General features: G+C 40.7%; 2 protein-coding genes across 4 annotated transcripts in view; both read right to left on the bottom strand.

Annotated features, from left to right (window-relative positions):
* Positions 1-691: 691 nt before the first annotated feature.
* l3mbtl1 (L3MBTL histone methyl-lysine binding protein 1) lies at positions 692-16,943 on the bottom strand. Of its 2 annotated transcripts, none has more exons than XM_029435889.1 (22): positions 16,866-16,943; positions 14,648-14,855; positions 13,426-13,607; positions 11,859-11,988; positions 10,921-11,086; positions 9,906-10,044; positions 9,652-9,700; positions 8,973-9,061; positions 8,433-8,537; positions 8,149-8,284; positions 7,382-7,473; positions 6,751-6,902; positions 6,261-6,337; positions 5,892-5,977; positions 5,469-5,579; positions 4,978-5,146; positions 4,395-4,527; positions 4,105-4,293; positions 3,984-4,033; positions 3,233-3,390; positions 3,090-3,152; positions 692-2,905 (listed from the first exon to the last, which is right to left on the bottom strand). In XM_029435889.1, exons 2-22 carry the CDS (start codon positions 14,823-14,825, stop codon positions 2,771-2,773), a joined length of 2,589 nt encoding a protein of 862 aa, XP_029291749.1. In that variant the 5' UTR covers positions 14,826-14,855; positions 16,866-16,943; the 3' UTR covers positions 692-2,770. The 2 variants fall into 2 exon arrangements, with proteins under 2 accessions (XP_029291749.1, XP_029291750.1); XM_029435890.1 differs by having other exon boundaries at positions 4,422-4,527.
* A 264-nt stretch (positions 16,944-17,207) lies between these two features.
* Positions 17,208-22,059, bottom strand: part of LOC115011193 (serine/arginine-rich splicing factor 6-like) — a 5,443-nt gene continuing 591 nt past the window's right edge. The window contains exons 2-6 of one of the 2 annotated variants that reach the window (XM_029436232.1): positions 21,888-22,048; positions 20,145-20,263; positions 19,854-20,056; positions 19,677-19,748; positions 17,208-18,853 (exon numbers count right to left, since the gene is read on the bottom strand). In XM_029436232.1, coding sequence (XP_029292092.1) covers positions 18,430-18,853; positions 19,677-19,748; positions 19,854-20,056; positions 20,145-20,263; positions 21,888-22,048 — 979 coding nt within the window. In that variant the 3' untranslated portion in view covers positions 17,208-18,429. The remainder of the gene's footprint in view (positions 18,854-19,676; positions 19,749-19,853; positions 20,057-20,144; positions 20,264-21,887; positions 22,049-22,059) is intronic. The other variant, XM_029436233.1, reaches the window with a different exon arrangement.

Genomic DNA, 22,059 nt, shown 5'->3' with positions numbered 1-22,059 from the left:
AGAATCGATTAATTTTTCATTTCAAAGGTTTAACTGCTGGACACGAAATGTTTCCTTCTTCATTGAAAACATTCTTCAGTGCATGTACACTGGAGACTTCAGGTGAAACGCTTCTTGTGTAAATTGCATATTGAACTATAATTGGCTTTGATTTGAGGTAGATATGTGAAAACAGCCTTCTAGTGTCAATCTCTGCACAGGCATCATTCTGCACAGTGAAGCTAAATAATTACAATGAAGGAACAAGCAAATCACATGTTAGAATGAAGGGGGGCTTATAAAACATTTTAGCATTTCCCACTGCAGCAAATAAGCATACTTTTATTTTTGAAAGCAACATAGCAGGAGTGTCTCTGGCCTCCTGAGCATCCTCCCTTCAAAGGATGAAAAATAAGCCGTCCCTTCCTGTGTGACACATTTATCACCCAACAGACTAATTGAGTACTTTAATTTCTCTGCAGGTCATCAGCTTCTGTCCTCTGCAGTGGAGCAAGAAGAGAAGCAGTGAGAGCAGGAAGCACGTGAAAAGAGTTGTCACCACCACAGCCAACTGTTGACGACAATATGGTCAATAGGGGGGTATGATATGAGCAAAGTAAGTTTATAGTCAATAGTACAACAGGCGCAACACACCTGCACAAGAATCAGGAAATGCAGTCAAAAAAAGACAAGATGCAGCGGCTTTAATCAGACAAGACAGATTTGGATGTTTATTAATTCATATGGATTGAATGACATTTGTGACCCAAGATTATCTTGACACGCACACACGCACACGCGCACACACACACACACACACACGCATACGCACACACAAATCCCACCAGAGAGACACACAAAGAAGTAAGATTCCAAGAGCCCTTAAAACACTCCAGTAAAATAACTCTCATCTCACAATATCAAATCCATACAGTGTTTTTTTAAAACCAATTCTGACATATAATGTAAACATTTCCAGTGTTGTCGTTTCCATCACATGTAAACTGCAGAGAGCTCCATGGACTAGATACCAAATCCATGTTTATAGTGCTAAAATGTGGATTTCTTGCACTCTCTAGTGACCAAGTGTGGGAACATCATTGTGTAAAATCCATTTGGGTTTCACAGTTGTGCTAAAACGCCAATGCAAAGTGTCCTTTTCATCTATTCAGAATTGCAAAAAAAAAGCGTACGATCTTTTGCATATAGATAAAAACACTGTGTTTTTTCTGTTTTCGGACTCAGATACTGTATAAGAGGGCGACATTTTAAATTACAGCTTCTGTATCACTGTTTTCACATTAAGGGAGCAGTGAGAAAGTACAGTGTGGAGAATTTAAACACAAACGACTAATACTTGAGGATGAGCGGGAAACTTAAGTTGCTCATCTGCCACAAGCCTAAACTTTTCCAAACAGTCCTGAACAAAGCAGCTTATTTATTAAATTGTATTCTGTTACAGAATAGTCTGATAACTTAAAGGAGCTGTAATATTAAGCGTTACCTAATACAGTACTTCTGTCTCGACTTTTTTATTGCACATAACGTGAGGCTTGTAGGAGCCTCACTGACCAGCCTCGTCTACTGCATTTACCCCCCCCCCCCCTCCCCCCTTGTTGTTGATTTCACCTGCCATGTCAGAGGAGCTGATGATGCTCTTAAACATTTTGTAATGTGTAAAAAAAAATGTATTTCCAAAAAGTCTCTTGAGTCCACCTCTGCCAGGTGATACTGTGAGCATCAGCTGACAGTGTTGGGGAGCAACTCCTTCCATGTAACGGGCTTAATTAACTTACAGAATACATTTAATTGTGATCAGTTACAGTTACTGAGAAATCAAAACTCATCAAAATGTTGGTGATTACAAAGGGGTTACATCTGAATATAGTATTTTCAGTAAAAAGCTTAGATGTAGAATACAACATTCATCCTGCATGTTGCTCTTATACAATCCTAATTCAAGTTATATAGAAGAACTTGTGATACAAGTTTGATAGTAATAGAGTAACAGAGTACTGTTGTGAGGTTTTACTTCATGTTTTTAAAACTTTTCAGCTTTATTGCTGAGTTTAAAGCGTTTGGTAGAAAAGTAATCAAAAACTAATCAAATGTAATAAATTACAATATTTACACTACTTATTACATTTTTAACAGCCTAACTAGTAATCTGTAACCTATTACACTTCAAAAGTAACTTCCCAACACTGCCTGTGTTAAGGCTTGCATCATTCAGGAAGTGAAAGTATAAATAGTCCGAGTGTGTCCTGTAAGGCTGAGCGGCAGCAGGATGCCAGAAGGCAACAGATATTTAAAGAGTCTGTTTCCATCAGCCTTGAGCTTCTCTGTATTGATACAAGGCCTTACACACCTCAGCTGAAACCTTTAGAGAAATGAGTTTTTTGTTTATTACTATTTCCACTCTGGTTTTTAATGCACACATTAACCCTCAGCATTTAAAACAGGTGGTTGGAAATGTACTTACGAGCCAAACATACCATTGACTGGTAGATCTGTGAAACACTGCCACTGAGGTAATGTTGTGAAAACCATCAAACTAAAAACGTTCATCTTCATGAAGTTACTCCCAAAAAATATCTGTATTTCCTTATTTCTTTTCTTCTTCCAACCTCTCCTTTATTTCCCCCTTAACCCTGATCGCACCTCCCCCCCCTCCCTCTCTCTGATGGGTACAGGACACCAAACACATTAAAAAGGGGTCAGGGTGTTTGTCCCTGTAACAGAATGAATTTGGCACATGATGATCGGTGGCCCGGGTCAGGTGAGGGCGGGATCACTTGAGTACCTCGTCTGTGCTCTTGAACATGAGGATGGCGTTGGAGATCTTGAGGGCGGGGCCTAGCTTGATGCTCATGATCTTCACAATGTCGGTCTGGGTCAGCAGCAGGAAGGCCTCCCCGTCAATCATCTGGGGAGACGCAGACACAACAGTCGTGATGAGACTGGACGTGGAGGTGACAGGTCAAGAAAAGGTTTCTGTCTGGCATTTTGTTTTAATCTTTCTTTCTTAATCTTTTCCTTTAAATACATTTGACTATGTGTAAAGCAGGAATTAGCCTAATGTTTTATTCATATGCACTTGGTAGTCTCACCTCTTCTTTGAAGAGACGAGCCTGTTCTTCACAGCCGATTAGATTCTGGACAAACATGAAGACCTGTAGCACAAACACATCAGATTTAAAACGATCAAACCAGCATGATAGAGAGAATACATTTGTAGATAAGGTCTGCCCACCTCTTCCACGTTCCATGCCGCCACCTGGCTGGCGTGAATGCCCTGAACGCCGGGCAGCAGCTTACAGTGCTGCTCCCAGCACAGAGACAGAGTCCTGTCTGACTGACTGCTCAGAGCCGACATGAACAGAGACGGATACACGCCCTCTGAGGACAAGTCTGAGGACAAACACACACACAAAACATTCAACTGTTGTTGATTTATGATCATTTGGACAAATGAAACTGCCAACAGGTCGTTTTCACGGTAGACATTGTAGACATCCCATTATAGCAAGAAAAGCACAGTTGTAAATAATTGATGGCTGTGTACCGTTTAAATGGTCGGGCTTACTGGGAAACTGAAATGGACCAAAGCCATCATTAATTCCATTACAGTGACCATCGCCTGCCGAGGCGAATTTTTAACTAATTCTACAGCTAAATTATGTTTCTCAAAACAGCTGAGGCGAAAAATAGGCAATGCAGTAACGGATTCTTGATTCATATTTCATCAGCGTGTCCTGCGTAAATGCAGGCGACGGACCATCGCAAATGTTTAATTTGGCCCTTCGCTGGCATATAATGGAAGTGAACGGGATGTTAATTCTGGTCATTAAAGTGTCAAACTCAAGTCAAAATGTTGTGAAAAAGGGTTATAACCAAACGTTTGTTATCCTTTTTCCAATCTGACGTGGTCAGTTCGACAGGCGAACAACCAGAAGCTGCAGTAAAGTGAAAAGGATATGTAGAGTGGATTTAAAAAAACTCACTCTGGTAGTCTCTCTGCTGGTTCTTCCTGTATTTGGGAGGACGGCCAATCCTGAAAACAGAGGAAAAGATTAATGTGAGAAAAAGGCAAACATACACACACACACCCACACACACTTTTACCTGCCACGGTAATGGGTCTTCTTGGTCCTCTGGCCAAGAAAGAGGGTCCTCTTGCACTCTGAGTCTGACAGCTCGGCCTTCAGCCTGCCCTGGTTACGCTCAGCCAATGGGCAGCCGGATATGCAGTGATGGGCCGTGAAACGACCCGTCACATGGCCTGATCCATCACAACCGGGAGTCGGACACTTCCTGTTTCAGTGCATTTTAAGAAGATGTAAGATTTTCAAAACTGCTTTTTATTTGACGTGTATTTTGAATGGTTGTCCTGGTGAATAAAGTTTTTGAATGACCTGATGATAGAGTTGAGTTCAGCTGACCTGTTGTGGAAGCTGTACTTGTTGGCTCTGGGGTGGCTGATGGGTTTACAGGGAACAGAGGAGGGGTAGGTGGGCTGGCCGGTAACAGCAGGGAGATCCCTCATACCTGTACATTTAAAAACACACATTAAAAACCTCACACCTACACACGTAATGTTCACAAACCCCCCTTGCAACGCTGCAGTATGGGGGATTATATCGATAGCTAACAAGTGCGTGAATTGATAAAAAGGATGGTAGAAGGATAGTTTTGAATGGGAAACACAACAGCTGTATTCATAGTGCAGACAATGACACAGACGTATAAATACTTAAGAATTAAATTAAATAGAAACCATTTTCTTTTTTAAAGGTGCTATCATTTCAATCAGCATTTCAATTTGTTTCCCCTTTTACTTTTCCATTTGCCAGTTTAATTTAAATTTACAAGACACTATGGGACCTTTTAGCAGCTAAATGTAACTACTTCAGAGCACAACATATGTATTTTTGCAACAATTTAACCCTAACCATCAAGAATAACTTGGATTTGAAATTTTGAAGAAAATCAACTTGCAGTTTTGACTGAAGTGCTGGCTGCTACCATGCGACTGCTGTGGTTTGGCGTCCCGGGGAGGAACTTTGAGCGGGTGATTGGTGGCCTCACACCAGCCTGCTGGGTGGATGTCGGGGTGATCTGAGTCCATCCACTCATCATAGACATGACTCCAGCCGTCATAATGGACCTGAAGACAGAAATATAAAATACTGTACATACACACAAACTAAATATGCACACAGCTCAACTTGTATAATGTCTCCAGGATGGGTTAGAAAGATGAACAGCATCAGAACAAACTCTTATTACAGCGGGAACATCAAAACCATTAGTCCACAGCCACAACTGACCAGCACACGAGCTGTAATGGACCTGAGGGAGCTTGAGAAACATCTGAAACAATTACACACGCATACAAGATCACGACCTTCATAACCTCAGGCGTTCAGTGCTAAAATGTTCAGGAAAACAAGCTGACAACACACACTCACACACTCACAGATGATTACCTTAATGCGATGAGTCTCGACTTCCTCCACTGTAGCCACTCTGATCAGACCAGGACTCCTCTTGTCAACGGCCTCCAGTTTCATCTGAGACAGGAAGCTGTGTGCCGCACGCTGGATACACAGAGCAGAGGACGCTTTGAAAACACATTAGTTTGCAACATGAAATGTCCAAATGAAGATGCTCTCACTAAAGCCACCAGACTCCATTGCAAAACCAGTCATTTTACCTCGCAGAACACAGAAGCTGCTGGTCTACCGCTGCCTCGATCGGTTAGTTCGTTTGTGTTATTGTGTGACTTTGGTCAGATCGGCTTCGCTGCTGTTTTTTTGCCAGCTGATACCACAGATCCACACTTCAGCTAAAGATAATCATTTCATATCATACTGTAAACTGGATCAAAAATAGTCAAAGTTTGTTGTCACCACTTTGAAGGCGTCGGCAGCCACCGCCTTGGAACCGGTCTCCTCCAGGTACTGAGACCAGAAGAACCGGGCCTGGTCTGGGTAATCTGGTGCAGCCAATAAAATAAATTCACATCACTGAATATAAAAATTCATCCCCAAAGGGATTATGTTAAAGTCATGCTCTAAAATCCAACAATTATATTTCAGGTATTTGTACATGTATATAGTGTGTACTGTATATATTCTCCTGAATCACAGTTTAATAGAGGACAAAGGAACAAAAGGACAAGAGGGATAAGTGGGCACAGTTGTTTTTTAAAGTTAATGATCCATGTTATGTGATGAACATGATTTAAATGAATGATTAACAGGGAACACACTGGTCACCTTGGGGTGGTGTTAGGGGGAGGTCCCTCTCCTGGCACCAACCAATAGGGTGAATGTACGGACTGCTGGAATCACACCTGCATATTTTGAAAAACAACAACGTCCAGCAGTTTGATAGTTTCATCGTGGGATTATTAACCCGTTTCAACACAGTGATTTAAATCATGTGTGCTGTGTAACAAAACACTGTAAGACCTACACAGCTAGCAAGTAGTGAGTGAAGAAAGTGAAGCATCTAACAACAAAGTATCACATTTTACTTAACGGTGACGGTGATATTTTTCAAATGAAATATTGATATCATGTTAAAATACACGTGATAATAATGTGTAAATAATGAAGCACCTCTTAAATCATTCCCATTCATTTACGGTCTCGGTATATATATATATATATATATATATATATATATATATATATATATAACACGTAATAACAACATGTTTCTTCCAGATTCAGCCCATACATCCCCAATGTTTCCGAGGCTTACCAGTAGTCGTACGTGTCATCCCAGTTGTCAAAGTGAACCAGGAAGCGGTCGTCCACCACGTCAGTGACGGTTGCTACACAGATGAGGGAAGGGTTCATACGGTCGACGGCCTCCAGCTTCATTCCTATCGAGAAACTGCTCTTCACATCAATCTACACAGAAAGCAGAAATATTAGAAATGACATAGAAAGTGCACACACAGAAGAAGAGACAGACAGCTGTGGACTCGCTGATAAAAGATGCGCATGTTGTTGAAAATGTAATTGTGCTGTTTGATTCACCAATCTTTACAAAAGTGACAGACTGCTACAGTTTGACATATTGAAGCTTTAACACTGCAAGCATTAAACATAAGCAGGAGGAAGTCAACATCAAGCCAAACCATGTCCTGGCATTAAATATTTATATAAAAACAAATATCAGACAGGACATCAGGCCTTACTTTGTGTTGTCTTCAACTAATGCTTTCTGCTTGGACTGATTGTTTTCTGAGAGACATAGAAGGTGCAACATCTGTTTTATTATAACTGCTTCTCATTGGAGTTGGAGTTTTCCTAACCCTAAATCATTCACCTCATCCATTCATGCTTGTAGATAATACAACTACCGTATATTATATAGTGGCAGTTACCCTCCCAGGACTGGCAAACAGCTCTTTGGACGCCACTTGTGCTTTAGTCATTCTCAGGTAGTTGGTCCAGGTGAACTCTTCCTCTTTACAGCCTGCGGGGAAAACAGAGTTACAGAGAGAAGAATAAAGAGACTCATATTTCAGAGAGTCCTATTATTTAAATAGATAGTTTGACATTTGGGGACATAAGCTTATTTGCTGTCTTGTAGAGAGGTTAAAGCCAGCTGGTGGTTAGCCTAGCTTAGCATAAAGACTGGAAACAGGGGGAAACAGCTAGCCTTGCTGTAAAAGGTAACAAAATCCACCTACCAGCAGGCATGTCTAGATATCTACGTTTGGACAATACATTGTCCCAGAAATAACAATATTATTGTCATTTTAAGACCATTTGATGGCACTGATATAAGGGTAATGTTATAGTATAATAATGTACACCCATTCAAAGAGCAATTCACTTTTATTAATTCCTAAGAATATTCAGACATTAGAACTGGACTGTGAAAACATTTGAAAATATCCTAAATAAATAAAGCATAACTAAAATGAAACCACAACAATAAATAAAATGCACTCTCTGACTCTATTTACATAAAAATGCCCAAATGCTGTTTTATTCTGGCTTCATGTTCTCTAAAATGTTGGTGACATTCGAATGTAAACAAACACGCATGTAAACACAACAAAAAGTGAAGCATGCTATTTCCTTCTCTTCAGAGTCTATTTGCACTTTGGTCTTTCAATATGTCCAGGGTGTCGTGACCTCTGACCTTTGGGAGTGTGCAGTTTGTGTGCCGTGCTCTCACACCAGCCTGTAGGGTGGACGTCGGGGGAGTTGGCATTCACCCAGAAGTCGTGGCAGTCGGAGTAGCCGTCAAAGTGAAGCCGCAGCCGGTAACCACAGACCTGGATGATGACATGACACATTAGAGAAACAACAGGCTGAACTCATCCTGCATGCAAAGCAGCGTGGGAGTGAATGATGGTTTTTAATCCTTAATAATCAGCCTGGCCATTAAGATCCATCGACCGTGTTAATGGACGTCTGGCTCACCTCGGCAACAGTGAGAACGAAGTACATGGACGGATGCTGCGGGTCGATGCCTTCCAGCTTCATCCCCTGCTTGAAGCCGTTCTTCACTGTTGGCACTCTCTGTGTCTGGACACGGGGGATACAAAAGCAGAATATTTCAGTACAGACTGATCAGAGATTCAAATAAAATGCAGTGAAAATAAAGGATGGAGGGAACAATGAACAACATCTTTCTCATACTGATGTTTTTTAAGTCTCTTCAAGACAAAGTGTTGCACAAATGTTCAGATTGTTAAATAACTTTTAAATGAAACTCCCTTAACCCCACTGTAACTGTGAATAAGAATATTAATGTATGCCCTTCGGCGGCATACATCTCTTTGTCCCAGGTACATTTACATTTCTCATTTCCTTCCTTGACAATGCTGCACTATTATCTCACTCAGGGCGATAGAGTTGTGCTATCGGCAGAGCTGCAGTCGTAGTAAAGAAAGTCATGAGTATACCGGGTGAACCTGTGTGGCGATGGCACTACAGTGTGAATATTAAACTCAAACATACCTCTTGGAAAAGGTTGTTGGGCGCAGCTACAGCTTTGCTTTCCTCCAGATACTGAGCCCACGTCCACTGCTCTGTCTTACTGTCTCCAGCTTCACCAAAAACACAAATGAAGTAATAAGTTGATTTGTGTATGCAAGGAAATGAATCTAAAAGGATAATCATTTTAAAGCACTTCCATTCTTCTATCGGGGAAATAGTTGAAGAAAAGAAAGAAAGATACTTAAAGGTCAGGGAAGGACAAGATAAAAAGTAAAGACATACAGGGGCCGGATGAAACAACAGGACCACTTACACACAGCTCTGTAATAAATACAGAGAGACATTGATTCAGCGTGAAGGAAAGCATTTTGTGGCGTCGTTGTATTTAATTGCATAATATCGTCAGTGGCATGTTATTATGATTTGACTTGACATTACGTCTGTAAGTTTTTTATTTTGTTTATCGACCGTTCAGCAGTATCACCGTTTCATAAAGTGTCATTAAAAACATTGAATCATTTTGCTGTTACAATAAGACATACATACTAAGTAGACCACATCGTTTGAAATAAAGAGTTACAAAATAGCACATTTTCAAACTGGAATTATCTAAGTTAAGAACTAATATTGGTGATCTGAAAGATGTACAGATGAAAGATGATAAAACAGACAAATGTAAAAATAAAGAAATGAGTCCAACCTCCTCTGATGAGCCGGCTGTCTGCTTTAGAATCATCCAATTTCTCATCCTAAAAGAAAAAAAGTAATAATAATTACACAAGAGCTAAAAGTAGAAAGACAAAATCGCCCCTGAATAACAGCAAACAAACATTTTGTATTATTTTCCAGGACTTGGTCGGCGTTATCAACCATGTCATTTAAAATACTTTCAGCAATGATAGACTGATATGACTGATCTCTGGGTGTTATATGGAAATAACAATGCTGTCCCACCGTGCCTTCGATGTCAGAGTCTTCCTCAGAGGGACTCAGGTATTCCTTCCTCTTCCTCTTCCTCATGGGTTTCAGGTGATCGGGGTTAAGGGAGGAGATCCTCATGCCTGCAGGCACCTTCTCTACCCCGACACTCCTCCTGAGGAGCAGAGGACAGACACCGTGCCCGTCAAGTCTAAAGACATCGCTGCAGTCTGTTCCCTGATTATCTATCATCAAGGTTTTTATTTCTGCCTTGTACTCTCTATTGCAGGATTGATTTTGTTGTACTTCACAGGTTCAGTGTACCCTATCTGTCTCAACACGTCTACTTCAGTCAGTGATTTATCGGTGAAAAACAAAATAAACCATCAACCAAAAAAACAAACAGTATTTGTGCCTGGATATATTGGAGAGCCTTGATAGAGTGCTGCAGGAATGAATCCTATAAACCCGGAAATGAGTCAGCATTTCTGTCACAAAGTCAATGGGTTTTTGGTGAGCTGCTTAAGAGATGTTAAAGTTTTGTTCTATGACATAAAATATGTCAGTAAATACTCCACTTGGGAATTTTGAAGCTTTTGCATGTTTAAAAAAAAGGCAGTTTCTACAGTGGCTACATTACTGAACCAGTCCGCCTGTAGCTTAGTGGTGGTGAAGTCAGGTGACCGTGGTGTAGTTAGTTTATAGCCTCACGTTAGCTTTTTCACTTCTGGAGATTACATTTACGTTTCAAAAATCATAAAAACTTAAAAATGATCTTGCTGAAATAAACGTGTACGTATCATAAACATTTGTTTGCCACAAAGTGTATTTTCTGCAATAATCCATTGTAAACATCCCATTGGCCTTCTGTCGAGGGAACCAGTGTGATGCTAACTTCCGGGTCGGCCTACAAAAAGACGTCATCCCTGCGCCACTCCATACCTGAGTGATTGATTTAAGAGTGTGAGCATGAGTGACTGTGCTAGTGCACACATGAGTACGTAGAGATGCATGTGCGAGCATAAAGGAGAAGCAGCTGTTACCAACATACTTGTCAGTGAAGGGCTCTCTGCGTAGCTCCTCTGCGTAGCTCCTCTGAGCTCTGGGATCATAGTTCTGTTGTCCCGGTCCAACCTGGACTTCATGTTTGACAACCGGCACAAACCTCTCCGGCTCCACGGCTGCACCTCTCACAGAGCCGACAGGAGCCGACACATCTGACATGAAGCAGACAAGCGGAGTTATATATATATATATACACACACACACACACATTATTACAGTATACAGTATCTAATTCCACTGTACAGTATTTAAAATTGATCTTATTCTATTTCTTATGTATATTTTTTACTTATTTCTGTCTTTTACTTGCACCATTATGTCTCTTGCACTATTTGATTACTTCATTTCTTTTATGCCTCAATGCCGTATGTTGCATTGTTGGAGGAGCCTGGGACTTAAGATTTTAATTTCCAACATCTACCCTGCAGCTCTTGTGCATTCGACAGTAAAGCCTTTGAATCTTGATGATACAGGTTAACATTTCAAAATGTAAATGAAAAACTCTGCTTTTGTCCTGTGTCTTTTTATTAATTTATTGAAATCATGTGGGTGCTGAAACTGCACTATAGCTGTATTTCTGGTCTGTCATTCATTTTCCAAACATGTAAGCTTGTGATATTTTCATCGTGAACCTACAGCTACACTCTCTTCACTTGTGAAGAGGAGCTCTGCTGCAGCTGATGTAATTATTGCTCAAGTGATCATTGAAAAGGGCATACCGTGAAATACTTCAATTACAAGTGCAGCCATGTATAGAAAGTCACAGTCCTTCACTAGCATGACACCAGCAAATACACAAAGATCTCTATCATACGCTATAATAAAGGAGATGTGATACATCTAACACCAGAAGAAAGTTGTACTTCGAGGTATATGATTTTGTGTCAGCCGATAGAAATTGGCGTTATGTGACCCTGACTGTACCTGGCTTTTCTGCTGGAGCAATTTCTGCGTCAGCGGATCTCCCAGAAGTCCCGGCCTCTGGTTCAGTGGTGCTGCTGGTCGCCACCGGGGTGATCAGCGTGCTCAGCGTTCCTACGTCACTCACACAGAACTACAACACACACACACACACACACACACACACACACACACACACACACACACACACACACACACACACACACACACACACACACACACACACACACAATGGATCCATACGTTGAAATATGTCTGGATGTTTTGTCTATTCAACCCTTTTTCTCCTCAAAACAATTCAAAATATGCAATGTTGCCTGTTTTGTCTCCATGTTCCCGACCTCTCCCCATTCTAGCACAGCCTCTTTTTAATGTGAGAAAAAGATGCATCACATGTTATTTATCTCGTGGTTTGACTTTGTCCCATATTTACAGCAAATGAATGTGATCATTTTAATGATTCAGAATCTTAGTGAGATGTTCTTCTTCTTTGTTGATGCGGCAAAATGCTTTAGAGCGTCATGGGTGCTTTGAATGCTTTGCTAATTAACATCAACAACACCAAGAAACTTGTTGTCAACAATGTGTCAGCCACTTACGATTGAAGGCCAAGCTGTGGAGACAGTAGGTCCTTTTAAATATTCAAGAATAGTTTTAGACACCAACTTAAAATGTAATGAACTTTACACTACATTTTTTAAAAGGCACTTTAAAGATTGTTTCTTTATGGAAATTAAAAAGCTTTGAGGTGAGCAAAGGAGTCCTGAGGATGGTTTACGTCAGTCTAGTGGAAAGCATAATTTCCTAAAACATCACATGCTGGTACGGAAATTTAGAGGCAAGGAGCAAAAATAGTTAAGATTGCCTGTACACTACACAGAGCCGGAGGAAAGCAACATTAATAGTTCAGAAACCTTCACATCCTTTGTTCAATGTATTTAAAAGACTTCCTTCACTGACTGCTGCTGTTTTGTTCTGATGTCTTTTTATAAAATATGTATTAATTGTTAATATTTTACACTTTCATCCCAACCCACTTATTACTTATTTATATATGTTTTATGTATTCTAACCCACGTTTTTAGGTTTTTGGATGTCTGTGAAGACAAAGACAAATGTCCACAAAAGTAAACAATAAATATGTTTTTTGATTAAACATGTGAGTTAAAAGTTGTCTGATTTAAATCTGATCAGCCAACAAGACAAGAAAAGAAATGCCTATGCCTTAATTCAAGTCCAAGACGTAATACGACCTGGTACATGATCATTTCAGAGTCCGTTTCAAATTCACATCACAGGCAGGTGGAGAATTCTGACAACATCAAAATAATTAGCAATGACACTATTTAATGAAGCATTTAACACCAAGGCCAGATTCTTGTATTGAGGTTTCCAATAATGTGAGTTTTCTGTGGGAATAAGATCAATGTAACGCCAGCAGGACGATCCATAAAGAGAAGACAAGCAAGCGAAAACCAACCAGCCTCTCTAAAGAGGGCTGCTACACCAGGAACAACAAAACATGGCGTCATTTCTACAACACATGTGGACGCCACAAACATCTCTTTACCTTGAGGTTGCTGCTGGGCAGGATGGCCATCCCCTCCTTCCACTCAAGGACGTGGACGATGCTACAAGCCCCGCCCACCTGTGCTGTCAGGGTGGTCGTCTCATTGGCCCGGCCTCCTTTACCTGGGTCTCCCACGGCAACAGCTGGAGTCACCACCAGCTTCTGATGGCCGGCAGCAGGCGCTAAAGAGAGAGACGCATTCATACTTATTACTCGGCCAAGAGAGCACAATTTACCATGTTTTCATTTTACTGCATCATTTAAAGAAAACAAAATGTACCATATGGTGTTGCACGATGTTGGCATGTGAGCCTGTGTAACTAGAGACCAGTGTTTCTTCAGCTCATCTAACCCTAACCCAAGAGTCCTCCACAGATTTAGCATTGCACTCGTTGTCAGACTCACAGTGGACAGTTTGTTTGTTTTTAAAGGATCAAATTGCTTCAGCAGAACTAGAGATTTTATTCCACACATCCCTCTTCCTTGACAAAACATGGCGCCTACATTACCCACAATCCAACTGGACTGCTGACAGTCACAACTAAGTCTCAAGTCTTTGCCCTCAAATCCAGAGTGAAGTCCCAAACCCTAAACTGAGTTTATGAGTCCTAAGCAAGCCATAATGCATCACCGTCTGCCATTTTTGACCCACAGGTTTTGCATACTGCAATACGTTTTTTATTGGCCACTGCATAGTTTTTGAAAGTAAACTACGTAAATAATCTTTTTTGCAGCCTCAGTAACATTATTGTTTGCTACGACTGGATTGGATGCTGTCAGATTGGTTCAAACTAAGCTGATGTGAGTAATAAAGTGTTGACCAGCTGGGAATGAATAGAGCTAACGTAAATGTATTCAGGAAATGAAGCGATTCGCTGCACACTTTTTAAATAACTTAATTTTAACCTTCGAGCTTGGAGGAAGGTGTCTAGTATTTTCAAGTCAAAAGGCTCAAGTAGAGATGCAAGTCGTTTTTGATTGTGTCAAGTCGAGTCTGAAGTCATCAAATATGTATCTGGAGCCATTTTCTTTTTCATTTTCAAACTTGTAGACTTCAGCCCCAACCAGCTCAGCGCTGGGACTCAAGGGACGGTAACTTTGTTTTACATATGAAGTAGACCTATGGACAGACTTTGATGTGTACAATCAGAGGAGTTCCCCTTTAAGTTCTGGTTATGGTCTGTGTAAACACACGTGAGCACACTGCCACACTCATGCTTACCTGGTAGGAGGAAAGCCGTGGTGGTGTGCGTTTGGGGTTGGGGCCGAGCCTTCTTGTCCACACCATCACTCCCACAGATGAGGACGGCCTCGCTGGGGGACAAGGGGGACGAGGACGGGTCCAATGGGGTGCGATCAGGTTCTTTGGGTGGAGCCTCCATGTTCACTTTGGCACTCATAATGGCGTCCCTGTCCCTTACTCCGGAGCGCTGGAGAGCGGAGGGTGTGAGGATCAGTACAAAGGACTAACAGGGTGACAGCTTTAAAGCACTAAAAGTGTTTTCTTCTTCTGAATGAAGGGTGTTGTATTTTGGTCAGATTGTAAATCCCTCTCAGTCAAATTGGTGACTTTGCTCCATCTAAATAAAATAGACTTGGCTAAAAAGTTATTTTGAGCAAAATGTTGTACTTTTTATTCTACATTTCATTACATTACATATCCGACAGCTTTAGTTACTTTACAAATTAAGATTTTTGCACAGAAAATGAGAAAAAGAAAAAGAGTTTGACTGTAAGAGCAACTTTGTTTGATAATTGTTTAGTATCAAACATGGTTCCAACTTCCAAATTATTTTAAGATTTAAGTATTTACAAAAGATTATTTTGAGGTTTGAACTGTTGGTTGGACGAAATAAAACTGTGAATGTGTCACTTTTACAAACATTACATTAGGGTTCATTCAGCTGACTTACAATAAGTGCAAACAATCATGAGGATACAACTCCGAACAGCAAACATCTTGCAGGTACATCAGCTTCAAATAGGTGAAATCATTTAAGTGCAGAACAATAGCTTCAAATAAGCCAAACAAAGTGCAACATACAGAAACAATAGAATATTAATTCAACTATTAGCTACAAATAAGCCAAACCAATGTAAGTGCAACATACAAAGAACAGGTTTTGTTTTTGTTCTCATTCGCTGAGGTGCAGTCTAATCTTCTGAGTTTTGAAGGTGTGACGACTGTCTGCTGACAAACCAAACAATCGGCCAATTAATGGAGAAAGTTATCGGCAGATTAACCCAAAAAGAAAATAATCATTAGTTAGTTAAAAAGTACATAATACGAAATAATAATCTAATGTTATAATATATCACTGTCCAACAGTCAAAGTGGAAATTCTTTCTGCTTTGAGAACTTTTACTTTTGATACATGTTCCTGTTTATAATAGCATACTTTTACTTCAGTGACATTTTCAGTACAGGACTTTTATTTGTAACAGTATTTGTACAGTGTGGAATTAGTACTTTTACTTAAGTAAAGAATCTTTTTCTTGTACCATTTTTATTATTTATAAGGGGATTAATAAAATGCACACCCATAAGTGGGGAATAACAGGCTCAAAGATGAGCAAAGACCTCATTCCACTATGGGGAATTTCTGAACATACAAAATTATATGGACACCATTTTTAAGCACTTTTGTTCTCTCCGTGTGTACTTCCTGCCTTCACTTTTCTTTTCCTTGGATGGCTCTAAAGCATATGGATTAAGATTTAACTAATGTAAAACTATAAGAATAATACTTTTTATTCAAAATATTTCCAAGTTTTAACAAAAGACAAAATAAAGTGACTTTTAAATAGTTAATTTACATAATGATGGCAGAGCAGAGCCTCCCCCCATCAACAGCCATGACCCCGTGTGACTTTAACAGCTATCCATTAGGCTACCTCCAAAAATATATATTTTTATTTTAAATAACAGTGACAGACATATTTACACAAAGGTCCACACACACTAAAAAAAAACAAAAATACATTTTAGTTAAAATGGCGGAGGCAAAAGAAAAACCCATGAGGCAATAAATGTATAAAAGCAGCAGTGTCTAAAATCCTGTGAAAATCCCATTTAGTGAAAAATGAACCTGTCACCCATTCTGGCTGCATCTCCAATGAATGAGCAACATTTATCCTCACAAACAACGTTAAGCATGTTACATATTTCAGTTAACATCAGCGCGACTGCTTCTATTATTTAAAAGTATTTAACTCGATAGGTTAATTAAACGCTTGGCATTATCACATATATATTTTTAACATGGAAAGCTTTGTGGTTGACGCCAAAACGCTTTACCTCAACAAAAAACATATTTACACTTGTCCCTTTTAAACGTATGTAGTTGAAAGATGCTCGTGTCTGCCACAATTTGAGGAAAACTACAATTGTGAAATAAATTCGTGTTTGCAGATCAATTCGGAACCGAAATTTGGCTTACCAGCTATGATCTCCTGCGGCTCCGGGGCTCCGACTGCGCATGCGTGGGCCCCCAGTACAGTCACCGCTCGCTTGCTATAATGTAACGTCAAAAGACTTCGATGTGTGCGAATAATGTAGTGGACAAACGATTAGTCTAGAGACCAGAGCTCGGTCGCTTTTAATTCTAATTTAAAAACAGTTTCAGTTAAACATCTGCAACACACTGATCCTGTTATTTCCCCCAGAAAGGGCCGCCCCTTAATGAAAGAGCATTTATTATATAATTAGCAGGATATAGGTCATGTCGATACTGCAGTCAAGGTTTCTGTAATGCTGACACAAAGCAACATCACACGGCAAGATTTTTTCATTAAGATCTTTAATTGAACATACAATAAAAAAGGACATTTTTCCATTAGATCTCATTTGCATGGAGAAAAAATATGAATCTATTCCACAAGATGGAGAGGGGATGTATCCAGTAAGTCTGATGGTGCTCGTAATAAACCCACAAACAGATCCTCCAGAGATTTGAATGATGTACCTCTTAAGTACAAAAACTCCGGTACTAGCTGCGCACTTTAAATAGCAGAGGCTTGAAAAAATAACTGGATAATTGAAAATGACTTTTTCAGGGCTGCAATCAGAACAAAGCAGAAAATGCAAGAAAAATGGGACATTGCATTTGAGGCCTTGAAGCTATAGGCAAACTGAAAAGGTAAAAAGGTCATCCACACATTACTTTCTCAGGGTTAGAAAAAACCCAAACATCAGTAGCAACAAAAAGAAAGAAATTCGTTTCTGAGGCTGATTACACGGTTTATGTACAAGAGGTTAAAAAGGGATCTTAATAGTCCACCTACAATGCAAGTAGTTCAAACATGAAATACAAACCCTTATGTTTTCTTGTAAATATGCAGTACAAGTTCTTGCAGCCCAGTTGTGCATTTTAGAGTGCCGCAAGACAATACAAAGATCGCCCATTCCTTGAGAAAGCAATTATTGAGACGGCAGCTCAAAAAAGGTGAGCAATGCTGTAGCCAAAAGCTACTTTTCTCCCACAACCATGCAGTTTGAATGAGCAAAAAAAAAACATCAAACAATGACTGATGGAGGCTCCAGGCATTAATGTACTGGGGACACTTACGCTAGTGTACTGTATCAATCAAACAAAGAAAAAAGGCCTGTTGCAAACAGATGCACAATCATGATGATAAAAGTAAAATAAAGACCGTCATTTTTTAATTAAACTGTAAACCTGTTTTTGATAAATAGAAGGGGGAAAAAGACTGGTGTGACAAACCTAGTTTACCAAGTTGAAATGTCTTTGACTTAAATCAGCTATAAAAGATTTGAAGACAAGCACTTCAGTTTTTGAAAATGACCAGGGAGAAAATGTGTAATTGTTGCCTGTGGTGCATTCTCTAATAAAACGGCATCTAAAACATGTTTAAGACAAGTGCACACTTGAAGGAGAAAAGTAGACAAGCCAGGAAGCATAAGCCAGTATGATGATAATGCTCATTATGTACAGCATAGAGATCAAGCTTGACAATGAGAAACATCTTCCTTTTCTAATTCCACTAATCCTGAGAAGCTGATCTAGACCGTGAGCGAGACCTTGAGCATTTCTCCTTGGACTTGGATCGGCGGTCTTCCTCGTGTGGGGTTGGGGAGCGGGAGGGAGATTTGGCGACATGCTCCTCCTTCCCGTTCTCTACTGGGGAAGCTGAACGACTGCGGGATTTCTTGTCAACAGACACCTCTTTGGATCGACTGCGAGAATCCCGCTCTGACTTCACCTTTGAACGACTCTTTGAACGGGATTTGGAATTTCGGTCGGCCGAACCGGACTGAGATTTGCGCGAACGAGATTTAGATTTGCGGGATCGAGAACGGGACCTGCGGGTGCGAGAGCGGGATTTGCTCTCTCCTGACTTGGAGCGAGACTTCCTTCCAGACCTGGAGCGGGAATTGCCGCGCCTCTTGTTGCTACGTGAACCAGACCTGTAAGGAATAAAAGAAAACGCATACGCTTTACTTCATGCCTTGCATGACTGTGCTAATTAAGAAAAAGTCAATTTACTTTCAGAACCCACGAAACAATATACAGCCTTTTATAAAACGGACATGTCAAATCAAGCAATCTGATTGGTTCTTAGCCGTGGTATAATGAGCGTATATCACGGGTAGAATTGTAGTTACTTTTCACAACAAGTCAGTATCCCTCTGCGTCTGAGAAAAGGCTACAACCGTTACAGCTGTTAAAGTGGAGCAATATTCTCGCCACGCCACAAAGCAACAGCCTAGCACAAGTAACTGTGAGCCATTCTACTGATGCTGGACAGTTTTTCAGTGGGTGCACAATAAACGGCAACATACAAATTAATGTAAATAAATAGCCAAATAATCGATCAACGTTGTCTGTCTAATATGTTCGCTAGCTGTTAGTGTTGTTGCATAGCAACCACCTCGCACTATGTTTTGTGCAGAAGGCAACGGAGGGACTATTTTATTTTGAACATCATTATTTAATAATAAAAAACTTTAAATTGGAGTGTGTATTTTTCTTTCATATTGCCACACTTGGTAACCGTTTTATAAAAGCAATAGCTCACGACAGGCCGTGATATATGCTCATTATATCACAGTTAAGGGGCGTGGTTTGGCCCGACGTGAAGCGGAGGGTCGACAACCCCCGTAACTGTGATATAATGACCATATACCACGGCCTGTCGTGAGCTATTGCTTAAGTATACCTCATTAATCCATATCAATACTTTATCTAGAATCCATTACAACATAATTTTAAGATTAGACCCAGTCTCACCTGGAGTGGGATCTGGAGCGACTCTTAGAGCTCCTGCGGCTCCTGCTGCGGGAGCGGCGATGACTACGAGATCTAAGGATGACAGCACAAAGTCAAAAAGAGAACATATTGGCGTTTTGAACTTGTAAACAACAGAGTACTTTCTTATAATACAAGAATTTTTCTCAGTATTCCAACCTGGAGCGGCTGCCAGAGTATGACTTTCGTTTGCGAGGTCGGTCCTCCACCAGACGAATCTTCCGCCCATTAATGTCCGTACCGTCCAGCTTGTCAATGGCCCTCTTCATGTCCGAGTGGGACCGAAACTCAATTACACCTTCATTTGTGCGTTCCTTGTGGGCGTCTGCATAAGTCACCTCTCCTGCCTGACGCATAAAGTCCTGTGGGACACAAAAACCTGGGGTTAAAATTAAAAAACTCACCAGTTAACTGAACAGAGGAATAACAATAGTCTGTTCGGACGTGTACCTTGAGGTCCTGCCAACTGCATCGGCTGGACAAGTTCTCCACGACGACACGATACTCGGTACGGACTGGAGGTCCATACTTATCCCTGCCAGTGTGGGTCCGGCTGCTGTAACCGCTACCTTTAAAAACAACAGCACATGAAAAAAGTTAGAAACGACAAAAATGGCCAAGACACAAAAACTACTGGCCTGGGGTAATCAAATGAACACAAGGCCGTGACTTGCCAGATAAAAGTCCAAGGGGGTATAAATTTGAACTTAATGAAAGGAGTCCCTCTGATACCATTTCCAAACACAAAGCTTCAGATAAGTGATCTACAGGACACAGCACGGGCTCTTTGTATCGTTCAGCATTTTGATGTTCGCTGCTGCAAAGAACACCACTGCATCCGTTTCTGGCAATACAAAGCCTGTCTTACTCCGATATATCACACTGTGATGCTATAGCTGCTTAAACAAATGAACAGTGATGTTCTTTCAAGACCTCCGAACCCTGTAAACACAAACAGAGAGGAGGTATCCACATAGGCTGCGGTCAAGGACACTGTTCGATCAAATTGAGAAAGAACGGTGTAAAGAAACACATACACCAATCTTTGGGTATTTGACCGGATGTCGGTCTGAAATTTTGTTTTCCAGTTTTCTCACTTACAACATTTCTTTTGATTGTAAGTTCTTTACTTGAGCCGCTCCACTTATGTTTGCTGTCAACATAGAAACCAATGGCAATCCTCACCATCACCCCTGGTCTATTGGCAAAAGGCTGCTGTCGTCATGGCTTCCGGTTAGGTCAGCCAAGGATCAAGGGGGGGCAAAGGTCACACACACATTGTAAGGTGAAAGCCAAGGCCAAACGGGACAGGCAGTCATCTTAGCCAGTCATCTTTAGCCTCAATGGACTCTCAGCCTCAGCCCGCAACTGGACTCTTTCAAATTGAAACATCAAGGACTTTTGTTAATGTTGAATATAAAAATATATACCAAAGTTAAAAAATACACATTTCACATGAAAATGTTAGTCTAGTCCTAATGATTAAGCTAAAACTACACTAGCTATGTTTGAAGTGATGATTTGCGATTAGCTTTCTTTTGTGGTGTAAACACATTTGGAAATTCACACCTTCAAAACATGGCTCACCCGAATAATTATCATAAAAGAGAACTTTTGCAATCCGCGATAGGAAAGCCTTGCTTTCAAACTAATGCCAACTTTGCCGCCTGGGTTCTGCTATTTGAGGGCTCTGACATGCATATTGTTGTTCCACCCCAATAATGAACCACAGACCATCAAGGGTGGCCAATGATCAACAGGGAGGAGCAAAAACCGGCAGGTCACCAACCCTTGATAGAAAATGAGACTTGTTCAGCAGGATGAGGCTGAACACGCTTTTTAAAAAACTGTGAGCAACTAGAATGTAGATCAGGAACTTCTCCATGTGGACATACTGCTACATACGATATAGACATGAATAGAGTACAGTATCACTCTAAATAATGTTTACATGCAATCTGAGCCATAGTAAACGTGTAGCCATGCATCATGGGATTCAAGACTTCTGATTATAAACCGTGACAGTGTACCTGCAAATCAAGAGTCACCTGAAATAGTTAAATATCTGTAAACTTGTGCTTAAAGTATATTAATTAGCACCAGTATGAAACAACAACATAGCTCTATGTGCAGTCCACATCGACACCTCACCCCAAGGGAAAGAGAGGGTATCTCGTAATAGACTGCACTTACTGCGCCCACCACCCAAGTAACCCCCACCGTGGCCATCTCGGTCTCGCCGCGGTCCCCGGGCATGTTCGACGATCACCCGCTCCCCGCACAGCTCCTTCCCGTTCAGCTCGTACACGGCATCGTCGGCATCCCGGTTATCCTCAAACTCCACGAATCCATAGCTGTATGGAAC

Source organism: Cottoperca gobio, chromosome 7 (assembly GCF_900634415.1).
Source record: "Cottoperca gobio chromosome 7, fCotGob3.1, whole genome shotgun sequence".
Classification (NCBI taxonomy): domain Eukaryota; kingdom Metazoa; phylum Chordata; class Actinopteri; order Perciformes; family Bovichtidae; genus Cottoperca; species Cottoperca gobio.
This window is presented reverse-complemented; position numbering and strand designations above follow the sequence as displayed.

Coding starts and splice junctions, on each gene's coding strand:
- l3mbtl1 (XM_029435889.1), bottom strand. CDS start 14,825: ATGAGTGCCAAAGTGAACATGGAGGCTCCACCCAAAGAACCTGATCGC. Junction 9,701..9,905: donor ACTCTGACATCGAAGGCACG/GTGGGACAGCAT, acceptor TTTTTCTTTTAG/GATGAGAAATTGGATGATTC. Junction 6,338..6,750: donor GATGACACGTACGACTACTG/GTAAGCCTCGGA, acceptor CAAAATATGCAG/GTGTGATTCCAGCAGTCCGT.